The sequence below is a fragment of the Megalops cyprinoides genome, chromosome 10 (genome assembly GCF_013368585.1).
Source record: "Megalops cyprinoides isolate fMegCyp1 chromosome 10, fMegCyp1.pri, whole genome shotgun sequence".
NCBI lineage: Eukaryota > Metazoa > Chordata > Actinopteri > Elopiformes > Megalopidae > Megalops > Megalops cyprinoides.
The window spans coordinates 480,001-491,879 of record NC_050592.1 but is presented as its reverse complement, the minus strand read 5'-3'; the positions used below and the strand labels follow the sequence as shown (position 1 = coordinate 491,879).

General features: G+C 45.1%; 1 protein-coding gene and 2 long non-coding RNA genes across 3 annotated transcripts in view; 2 read left to right on the top strand and 1 right to left on the bottom strand.

Annotated features, from left to right (window-relative positions):
* The first annotated feature begins 3,580 nt into the window (after positions 1 to 3,580).
* On the top strand, positions 3,581 to 7,560 carry LOC118784308. Its single transcript, XR_005005245.1, has 3 exons — positions 3,581 to 3,728; positions 6,664 to 6,748; positions 7,483 to 7,560. It is a non-coding gene; the product is annotated as an uncharacterized LOC118784308 (long non-coding RNA).
* LOC118784309 lies at positions 5,276 to 6,657 on the bottom strand. Its single transcript, XR_005005246.1, has 3 exons — positions 6,578 to 6,657; positions 6,383 to 6,457; positions 5,276 to 5,351 (listed from the first exon to the last, which is right to left on the bottom strand). It is a non-coding gene; the product is annotated as an uncharacterized LOC118784309 (long non-coding RNA).
* A 2,209-nt stretch (positions 7,561 to 9,769) lies between the features above and the next one.
* si:ch211-225p5.8 (uncharacterized protein LOC555567 homolog) overlaps positions 9,770 to 11,879 on the top strand; it is an 8,496-nt gene continuing 6,386 nt past the window's right edge. Inside the window, exons 1-3 of the mRNA XM_036539308.1 lie at positions 9,770 to 10,380; positions 10,933 to 11,099; positions 11,550 to 11,784. Of these exons, the coding sequence (XP_036395201.1) occupies positions 10,329 to 10,380; positions 10,933 to 11,099; positions 11,550 to 11,784 (454 nt within the window). The 5' untranslated portion in view covers positions 9,770 to 10,328. The remainder of the gene's footprint in view (positions 10,381 to 10,932; positions 11,100 to 11,549; positions 11,785 to 11,879) is intronic.

The window sequence follows — 11,879 nt, the reverse complement described above, 5'->3', positions numbered from 1 at the left end:
TGCATTCCGTGCCTGACTGGTGCTCCCGTGTCTCCCCTCTGTGGGCTGAGGCCTGCTCAAAGAGCCGGCGTTAGCTGAGGGGTATGTACACACACACACACACACACACACACTGGCCAAAGGGCTGCAGTGTCTGCCCTGAATCAGTCCTCTACAGGCTTAGTGTATCTTTGACAAATAAATCCTTCTTTGGCATAATGTTTACTTAATGTCTCAGACAAAAGTTTGATATAAGAAGGGCCTGGTAAAAATGCATAAATGCTGCGTAATCTAACCTGGAGGCAGAACTCAGCCTGAGAGGTGTAACATTACGGCAATGACACAGAGGGACCTCACGGAGATCTCACTGAGATCTCACAGGGACCTCACTGAGATCTCACATGGACCACACAGGGACCTCACTGAGATCTCACAGGGACCACACAGGGACCTCACAGAGATCTCACAGGGACCTCACAGAGATCTCACAGGGACCTCACAGAGATCTCACAGGGACCTCGCTGAGATCTCACAGGGACCTCGCTGAGATCTCACAGGGACCTCGCTGAGATCTCACAGGGACCTTGCTGAGATCTCACAGGGACCTCGCTGAGATCTCACAGGGACCTCGCTGAGATCTCACAGGGACCTCACTGAGATCTCACAGGGACCACACAGGGACCTCGCTGAGATCTCACAGGGACCTCGCTGAGATCTCACAGGGACCTCACAGAGATCTCACAGGGACCTCACTGGAATACTCTGTCATGCAGGGCCGACTCGTAGTGATGAGATGTTGATAAAGTGTAGTCGTGATGTTCCACACAGAAAACCTGTTTTGGAGTCTTACTGCTGTGCTCTTATGGATTTTAGAACAGTTTTTCAGTCCAGCTCCCTCCTAGAGTATTAACTCTGGAACATTCAGATGATCAACGCAGTCAGCTACTCTGTCTCTTCTGATACCAAGCAAGAACTCTCCACTGAGTCACTGCTACACCCCTCACACCCTCCCTACACTGTCAGCTACACCCACATACATCTGAAGCACTATTAACTACACTCATAAATGTGTGATTGGCAGGCGGACTGTTGGATTGTAAAATGAAGTGGATTTAGTATGATTTGCTAAACTATGTAGGCTGGGTTCCAACACATTTAATAACATCAGTTTATCTTCTAAATGGGACTACAGTTATATTTAAACCCTGTTTACTGTGTGCCGGGTGTCTGGGCGCTGAAAGTATGAGGAATTTAAAGACAGTGTCCCCTGTGAGCCGCAGCATCTCAGAGACACTCCCGTTTCTGTCTGTATCCAAACTCATCCACTGAATTGTCATGTCTGATCAAACATGTCTTATGATAAGTCGCAGCGGTGGTATTCCATCACACTGGTGAAGTCTGCGCCCCAATTTGACAGATTTCACTTCCTTTGAGCCATTTGAGGAAGGTGTAAAATTTTTAACTTTGTGACACCAAATGTTAGAGAACAGAAAAACAGAGAGGGAACAAGCGCGATATTATGGTCCGCTGCTCCACGCCACGTCATAGGGCATACGGATTACTCTGGATCCTGCGAGAGGCTGTTCTTCTGACTGCAATCAAATCTGAAGCAGTGCTAAAGTCTGCACTGTAGTCTGCAACCGCATGCATGTCTGCACTGTAGTCTGTAACCGCATGCATGTCTGCACTGGTCTGGCTAAGCATCTGTTTGAACAGGACCAATCTTCGCAGGCACTGTTTGCGCACAGTAATCTCGCGTAATCCCGGAGCCCTGCCCTCCTTCACAGCGCTTCCAACTCTGACAAGTTTACCACAAACGGCCTCTACACCCGATTCATTTTAGTACCTCTTATTACGTTTGTCCGTGTAGCAACGGGGATAATACAGCACCTTACCCTCCGCCCCCACAGTACTCCCGTAGATTCAAGAGAATGCAGGATACACAGAACGTGTTGTGAAAAAGTGTTGTGATACAAGACTTACGGTCACAAGAAGATTTTTTACTTACAACGGCCACCAATACGAGGAATAATTTTACGACTGATTACTAAAGACGACTAGCAAGCCAGTAACTACAGTAAGTACAGTAACTATGTGCTGACATAAATGAGCTCATCTTCACTGTGTCACGTTCAATGTAAACTGCACACCCACTGCAACCGTGCAGCAGATTTAAGATCGCTAGCTAAATGTCGCACTGGGATGTTAATTAGCGGTTTGCTTAAAGATAATCCTCCAACATCATTATTTTCCTACATGTGGGGTCGCCAGTTTCAAAATGCACTATATTCTGAACTAATCATAAGAATATACACTTCTGCTTAGTCTTGCCACCCCTGGATAATGACCATGTTTCAAAACAGAGCACCTTCCACACATCGCTGCAGCCCTGCAGGGTTAGGAGGCTCCTGCGGTGCTCTGGCGACCCCGCTGCGGCACAGCGAACTGTCGCCCCCTTTCAAAGCCACACACAGCCACCGTGAGCTAACTTAGCAACACTAGCTTTCTTACTAGCCACTTAGCTCAACACTTCATTTTATTTCCACGCCTTAACCCAGTGATAACAATGTAACATACATCTGTATAACAATATAGGACACAAAAAGCAAAGATAATTTTGTGGGCTTTTCCCTACCTCCCGTTCGATGAGTTCCCCCCATTGCGGTTATCCTGCTCGGCCTCGAAGACCAGCCGCGCCACGGTGCGAGAGGTGACATTAAACTCCGCTTTCTCATAGGAACACATCAGCATCCTTTTAAAAATAACCCCCTGAGTGAGCCCCTAAGCTACCCTCTTCCCTCCGGCCGGATCCCAGACGGTCTATCCTGCTAGATCCCGTTACAGTCCGCAGTTGGAGCCGCAGCTGTCGGGCTCTGGGGGCTCAGTCTCCTCGCCACCGCAGCTACACGGTTAGCGAAGCGCTTCAGACCCGTTTTGCGAGTCAAAACAAGTTTTCTGCTTCCCTTTGTGATCCCGGCCCTGAACGTGACAGTTACAGCGAAAAGACCCGCACCCGGTCTGTTACCTTTAAACACACTTAAATGATGCGGTAAATATTTAATCACACACGTTTGCCGAGGTGTGAAACGGATTTTTATTTCCAAACCGGGTCCCAACACAATCCAACTACCCTAAAACAAAAAGTTTAGAGAGGGAGGCAGCCGACACACTCCACTACTAATTCCCACATGCGATTTTATTTTAATATATATTTTTTGTCTGAAATTATACAATCTATGAAAATTATTACATTGCGAACGTGTTCTTGTAGACTGTATAGACCAATCCGATTTATTAATATCTATTGACCGCACATACACCAACTTCCCCCTTTCTTAAAAACTTTGTGGTACAGTCCACCCCGAGAGCGAGAAAACAGAAAAGTAACGGGTGTTTATAACGGATGGGATTCTGAACCAATTGTACCAAAGTATTTATTCGGAAGGCGGGTGTTGCTGAATAGATGGAAGTGTTAGCCAATTGTACCAAAGTATTTATTAGCAAGGTGGGCATTGCTGAATAGATGGGGAGGTTAGACCAATTGGAGAAAAGTATTTTTTCGGAAGGCGGGCGTTGCCGAATGTTGACGGGGTGAGGGTTGGCGTGCTGGTTCATGGTAAGCGGCAGGACGGTGGATGCGTGCAGCTCTGGATATCGCGATTCTTTCAGCTGCGTAGCTTCGGATGTCGTGATTCTTCCAAGTGCGTAGCTTCGGATATCGCGATTCTTTCCAGCCACTTCATACCGCAGTAGGTACACCTGGCTAGCTAGTTTACATTTGCCACAATCCATAAACCAGAAACACTCGATAAATCGAATAAAACGGATAGCCTAACTTAGTGAAGCAGAAAACTCGCTTTAGTAATTTTATGGCGAAGAAGAAGAGGTAAGGTACACTATAGTGGGTGTTACCTGACTCATTTACAACAAACCCTATAAGCCAGTCTTTGGAATAAGGTTCTTTTAAAACACTGATATGAGTCAATTTTCCTATTAGTGAGCGTCATTTATGTATTTGAACTTAATTTATAAGTTCATTTATATGAACTTATGTAATTTATGAAGTGAAGAAAAGTATCTGTTTAGCCGTCAGTGGAAGTTGAGTTAATACGGAGGGAGCTGTGCAAAACCTTCTAAAATCCAACAGCAATGTCACAGATAAAGCCCCTTGGAGGGCATGGGGGGAAAATAAAAATTCTCTCCATTTATTCGTACCCTACATTTACCAACCCGTACGTCCCGTAGGCTACGATTTCATAGCTCGAGTCCACAGTTTATAAATCCATAGGCCTACCAGTGATTTAGAAAGATAATTCCGAGCCTGAAATTAAAAGGAATTCTGAGTAAACTAACTCGCAACTTTGTTGTTGACAACAGATGTTGCCCGAGCTGATGACACGCGAACAGTGCATGTGTATTTCATGCCCATATTAAAATAAAAATTTCCATAGGAAATATTATAGAGGAATTTAGGAGCAAGTGACAACATGCGTCGTTGTTACAAAAACATGGACTGTTTTCTCTTAAATGCCGATCTACTACAGGTTTGGTTTGGTTTAAATAGTTAAAATAAGAATTGTGCTTGGGGAAGTTGGTCCTAGGTCAACACTTAAAGGGAACTTCTTTTGCCAGTAAGTGTTGCCAACTATCTTGCACTGACTGTTAATCTGATTGTACTAACCCTTACATTCGGTTTGGTACAATAAGGATAGGAATTATTAAATCGTTGGTAGGCCTATATATTAGTATAATGAGGGTAGGGAGTAGTATCGTAGGCAGGGAGTGATCAGTTCAGGGTACAAATTACTAAATTGTGGGTACCACAAGGCATGAATGAGCCTCCTCGAGGCTTTTAAAAAGTATTATTATTATTTAATTTTTCGACAACCTCCTGTAAAGGACTCCTTATTAAATTAATATTTTTCAATTTGTTAAAGATCTCCACCGTGATATGGTTTGAGTTAGGGCGTCCTCTTGTGAGCGTGTACTGCACTACAGTTAAGCTCAACAGTGAAACAAATTCTTCACTAAGGTACATGTTTGAATAATTAGCCTACAGCAGAATTAATATTATATAGTCCAGATAAAATATCTTAAAACTTAATTATAGACCTTCGTGTTCGAAAGGTCTCTAAACACTGCCCAGAACTACAACAGAATTTTTGGGGACATGGAAATAGGCCATTGTCCCCCGTTATAGCACTTTCCTCACCTCGTAAGATCAGGCCATTGCGCGGTTTCTTGGTCATTGCGTAGTAAAGCGCCGTGTGTTTGCGGGAATCGCTGCGTGTTTCTCTCCGCCGCACTCAGCCGCCCTGGGGACTGTCTGAGTGATATGAGATCCACTTCCCCGAAGGATAGGTCACCTTGCTCTGTTAGAAAGACAGGAAGGGCGGGCATGACAAACATGTTTTCAGTGAGTGTGGAGGCAAGCCTATGCTGCGTATTTCAGGGAGGCTAAAGAATCGTATAGCTCTGCACAGCAACATTAAAACGACATTATTTTGGAGTGTACTGTAGGAATGTGTGCAAAACGATGCATTGCATAAAAATGTAATGTGGGCAATATGTGTCCAATCGCGCGATATCTGCTGTGACAATGCGGCCGTCACCAGCCGTATCTGTGAGGAATGGGGACAGCAGCTGAAGCGTTGTCAGAAAGTGAAACAGCATTCAGAAATTAAACCGTTTTACAGAAATTATAATCTACTGACAGCACATCATGCAGAAAAGATACCCTCTGCACGTCTCCGTGACTGTTTTGCTGTTTCCATAGGATATTTAATCCAAGATATGGGTGGAAAGGTTTTTCAGGGAATTGTCTCTGTCAACAATTCTGCTGAATGTCGGTGTTTGCCGTTCACTTCATAAGACGTGTAAATTTGAAGTCTGAAGATGTCTGAGGCCGTTTAAATTGAGAACTTCTCAATGGCCTTGTTCTGCATTCACTTTTCAGTTTTGTTTATCGGCGATACACTTTTGATGGCAGTGGTATTTTGGGTCGCGATGTCATGATGCATGTCATTAGTTGATGGCCTCTCCTTTTTCCTGATAAAAGATACTTTAAAAATTACTAAGGCAGTGTGCTTGTATGCTTGCTCTGTTATTTAGTAAAACCTCAGCATTTTACAGTTTTATAAAATGATGGGTAAATCATTTGTGAACGTGATTCATAGCTATGTTGTCGAATTTCATTAGTTGTGCTAATTTAAGTATAGTACATTGTAGCACATGCACTGTAGAGTTCTTAGGAATAGTTGAAGAATTTTCTTTACACCATGAGACTGCTACGACCACATTTTTCACGTGGCGGGTTTCTCTTTAATTTTTGTACTTTGCAAAATAGTTTACAGTTCTTCATCACTTGAAATATCCTTACCTTTTACCTTTCGATTCTACTTACCTTTGATCCGCGTTTCCCAGAACCTTCCTACACAAACCGTTCAAAAACCGAATGCCCGCACGGACGAAGAATTACCTGCAACAAAAAAAAAACCTTTCAACATGATCTCTGTGATATGGTGACACTGCATATGTCTGAAAACTACTTTCATACGAGCAACTTGTATGTTCACGGAATACAGTCATGGTTTAAAACCTGCAGCAATATCCTGAAGATGTGTCCCTGTGCAGATCACAGATCCAGAAGGTGGGAAGTGATGTTGAGTTGGTTCTCGGTTGCAGGGATTGGGGAGCTGAGAGTCCGGAGGCCGGCAGTGAAGAGGCAACTGGAAACCCGATCAGCGCTAAAAATAAAGACTACCAGCGCGTGAGATTCGGGGGGAGGGTGGGGGGGGGTCGTCGGTTTACATGCAGAGAATTGCGCACACTCTCTGTCTGTTTGCATTACAAAACAGAAAATCCATCACAAACAAGTACTGTGTCTGTACAATAACATATTCATACTATCTAATTTGACTTTATGGGACAGACCTACAATGCATATTTTCATACACAGGATTCTGTGGACTACTGGCTGTGAGTCATTTCTTAATAGATTTTTTTATTTATCTTCTTAAGGGTAATAATAAATAAGTTATATTTACATTTCAAATGCTGTATTTTGCAGTTGTCTGCCTTGAACACAAATCACATATTCATGTCAAATAAAAGAATTCCCTCTTAAGGAGCTGCTTTTCCTCCCGTGTGCAGGGTCCCCGGGAGCCCAGGCTTTGCTCTGCACGTCAAAGCCAGCTTCCATCACAAGGACTGTGTGCAGTTTATTGTCACAACCACCTCTGAGAGGTGCTGCAGGCAGGGTGCTGTTGCAGGGTGCTGTTGCAGCAGTGTAACTCACAGGGAGCGGTTGGCATGGTGACCCGGGAGTTCTGTCCCCTGTTTGGCACATGCAGGCAGTGTGCGCTCAGGGGGTCAGTCACAGCAGCGCCTTTCGCAGGACCTCTGCAATGCACCTGCAGCTGCTTCAGGAAAGCTCATTATGTAGTTTTCCTTTCAGATGAACATGCCTGTGTGTATGAAGTCATTGCCCTCTTCCTCCGCCAGGCCCTGCCTGCAGTCAGCCCAGACCGAGCCCATCCACCCTGTAACTGAAGAGGATCTTACACCATAGTGCATCAATTACAACACATCTTACTGGATGGACTAAAGGTTATTATGTGCCTGTGTTTTGTCCTGATATTAGAAGACCTAAAAGCTGAGGATGAAGAATAATGGTTATTGAGTAAAGTGCTGAGGGAAGCCTACGATGCCCTGTAACTGTGTTACTGTTCAGGTTGTTGCCTTTCTCTGATGTTCATACCTTACAGCGGCTGCCTGGTGAAACCTCACTGTACTGTTTTACAGGGGAAAGGAAAGGTGGGGAAGCAAGGGATGTGACCAATCGGACTGCAAGGATCACATCTCACCTGGTACATTTTGGGTAGATTTTGGAACATCACCATTTGCAGGCCACAGCTGAAATACTGAAATGTATTTAAACAAACAGAAAATGCCAATGACAGCATGACAGGTGCCCACATAGCAGGCATTTTCACACATTATCCATTTATGGAAGGTGAATATCCCCCCCCAGTCACGGTAACGCATTATCTCTGGAATCCTTGGAGAGTGACGCCTCTCTCCTGCCCTGGCTGTTTCATTAACCTTGCTTTCTGTTGAAAGAACCTTGTGTGCATGATTAACCAATCACAGGCATTTCTCAGCAGTGATATCGGACAAGGTCTGATAAACTTTGGTCAAGGTTTATGTGTGATTTGGCTGCCAATGTTGCAGGACCCTCCAGCAGAATATGCATGAAGGATTAATGCTGCCTGCCCAGAGAAAGAACTGGGTGCCAGATGTGGTACAGTACATTGGTAGAGTACAGATGTACTATTCATATAATATTCCAATTATTCCATTATTTATGCTTCTATGATACGGCTTTGCCTGTTTGCTGGCTAGTAATAATACTGTTATTATTATTATGAATAATCCTGACCAGGCTAGTTTGGTGTGTGGCGCAGTATGTTGCTCTCACCAGCCGAAAGAGTTCACATTCGCAGATGGCGGACTATTGCAAATTCTTATATTTATTGATGTGCCTGCTTAGCTAAATGAGATTTGTAAGTAGCTGCCAATAGCATCAAACTCATCGTCATTCTTTAAAACAATGAAACTGAAGACTATAAAAGCAGTTGCCTGTACTCTAATTTTAAAAAATTTTAGAGAATTTGTTGGACAGTGCACATTTCACTACTGACTTGAATATGTAACATCACAGTCAAAATGTGACAGGAAGTCTCAGAACTCAGTTCTACAATCATATTATCATATAATCATATAGCTCTACAATATATTCATATTCATATTACATTCCCATCACCAAATGAAAATGATTTTCATATCACTTGTTTTTAGTGCAGGCTGAGCCCTGACTCTGGGGTTCCACCAGCGTTGGGGTTATTGTTATGGTTAGGGGTTTGGGGGTTGGGGGGTTGGAGTTAGGGTTGGGGGTTGGGGGTTGGGGTTGGGGGTTAGGGGTTAGGGGTTGGGGGTTGGGGGTTAGGGGTTAGGGGTTGGGGGTTGGGGGTTGGGGGCTAGGGGTTAGGGTTGGGGGTTAGGGGTCGGGGGTTAGGGGTTGGGGGTTGGGGGTTAGGGGTCAGGGGTTAGGGTTGGGGGTTGGGGGTTAGGGGTTAGGAGTTAGGGGTTGGGGGTTGGGGGTTAGGGGTTAGGGGTTAGGGGTTAGGGTTGGGGTTGTGGGTTAGGGGTTGGGGGTTAGGGGTTAGGGTTTAGGGTTGGGGTTGGTGGTTGGGGGTTGGGGGTTAGGAGTTAGGAGTTAGGAGTTAGGAGTTAGGGGTTAGGGGTTAGGGGTTAGGGTTGGGGTGTGAGCTGGGCAGGGTTTTACCGCATCACTGCATACTTTGTTTGTCACCTTTGCTTACCAAATGTCAGACGGCAGTTTAAGCAAATGAGCCGAGCGCCCCGGCTCTCTCCCACATTCACACAACGCGCACCTCTCAGCGACCTCTCTGCACTCAAAACATGTTTCAGTGAAAGAAAAAATCAAAAGGCTCAAGTTTTTATTAAAAACCAGATCCTGGAAAGAAATCTGGGTTAGAATAATAATCAGTTCAAAATCAATATCCACATCAATGATATACAGTATTTTGACACTGTCTAGATTTTTTTTCTGCTTAAATTTGCGTGTTGTGGTTTCGCAGATTTTCCTTACTGGAGAACATATTTGGTCTCCCAGCGGGTGCTCTTGTTTCACACAACGTTTCTATAAAATAATTTAATTATTAAGTCAGATAGCCCCTGCCGTGCTATTAGTGTCGTGGGATGAAGTTGGTATCATGTAATAGTGTGGGTTTCGCCTTCTCATGTTCGCCTCAGCCTGCATTCTATAACGGTATTACATTCAAGACACGGGGCATTCACACGGTCTAAATATAACTTTCAGAAATACAGACGGATACGCGCTAGGACGCAAGTTGAACTCTGTATGGATTTTTTTCCTAAATTTTATTTTCCGTGTGCTTTAGAATGGGAAATTAGGAGAAAGAAGATCTATTACTTGTAACAATCCTAGCCATTAATCGGGGTAATAGCCGTACTCTTTCGGATTTTAAAGATATTCAGAAAGTTAATTTTCATCCAAGGAAGCGCGTAACTAACTGTTCCAGACGTTATCAGAACGGGCGAATTACGGATTAATAATTTAGTAAAATTGTATATAGAGAAACAGAGAGAAACAAGGAAAATCTGTTATCACCGTTCAAACAAAGCATTTTACGAAGGTATAATTTTCTTCTTAAGAAGATTAAACAGGTTTAAAGCTGTTAACTTAACGTAAGTCGGTGAAATCGGTATCCCTGTTCACGAATCGAGCAGCCTTTCCCGGGGAAATGACTCACCGAAAGTTTATGCTTTGGAGTGTTTTGCTCAGTATTCTGTGCGGTAAGTGAAAATGTTTATTCCGTCTCAGCGACTTGGCTTAATGTTGTACGAAGCGAGCGGCGATGTTTTGCAGGAGTTAAGGAATGTGCATCGTAATCTATGGCTGAACGCCACTTTGTCTAGTATCCGTTTGCCTTATACTCTTCTTACTGTCGTTTATGAAAGCAGAATTATCGATATTATTGATACATCGACCAATGTGGCACCAGTGTACCACGCACTGCTCTTAACTCTTTACGCCTTCATCCCCGTTTCCTCAAACTCTCCTCCTCCTTTAATCCATCTCCGTCTCCTCTCCCTCTCTCCTCCTCCATCTCTACATTCTTTACCCCCATCTCTTCTCCTTCTGTGGGACTCTTGTTTCATCCTGTATCTCTCCTGTCTGTGCTCCCAACACACACACTTCAAACCTCAATACCGGGGTCCTCTCTGCCTCCTCTCTCTCTTTCTCTCTTTCTATCTTTCTCTCGCTCTCTTTCTCTCTCTCTCTCTTTCTCTCTTTCCCTCTCTTTCCCTCTCTTTCCCTCTCTCTCTCTCTCTCTCTCTCTCCAGTGAGGCAGTGCCAGGCAGGCTGTGCAGAGGTGGACGCGCAGACGGAGGCGGTGGTGGGAAAGAGCTTCCTGCTGGGCTGCATTTCCTGTAAGAGGCGGGAGGAAGTTCCCGCCTCCACCAGCGTAGACTGGCACTTCAGGCCCCAGGGAGAGACCGACTTCTATCATGTGAGTACCAGCATGGTCATCCTGCAATATCCCTGAATGTGAGTGATGCTTGTATTACCGGCATTACTTGCTGTTTGTTTTACATGCAGTTTTGCAATGTGTTTTGGATTCTGTGATCTAGTGACTGTGATGTATGGCAGTGTGAACACTTGGTTTCACAAAGCATATTTACCCAAGAGTGAACAAAGACCCTGATGTCTCTTTTGACCTTTGCTGAGGGCTTCAAAAATCCAGCCGTGAATAGACTGTTAGTCACAGCGAGGCTGAGGGTTTTTAGTCTAACTGTGAATACATGAAAGGTTCTATGTAAATGCAATCCATAATAATACCATAGTAATAATGGCCCTAATTCCTGCTGGGACTGAGATGTGGAGTGACAGGTTGTTCAGTTTCGCAGTAGCGGTGATGTCGTGTCAGAGGTAGCTGGAAAAACTCTCATGTTCCTCTCAGATCTTCCACTACGACCACCCCAATCCCAGCATCCTGCATGAGGACTTCACTGAGCGTCTGGAGTGGCAGGGCACCGAGGGGCCCGACGTGCAGATCGGGGCCATCCGGCTCCACAACGTCACCCTGAACGACACCGGAACGTTCCGCTGCACCTTCGAGCGTATGCTGCAGCTCCCGCTCGGCCCAGAGCACGTCAGCATCAGCAAGGAGGTGGAGCTGAGTGTGGTGCTGGAGGGTGAGCGTCCCCCGTGCTCTCTCCCCCGCGCTGCCCCCCGCGCTCTCTCCCCCGCGCTCTCTCCCCCGCGCTCTCTCCCCCGCGCTGCCCCCCCG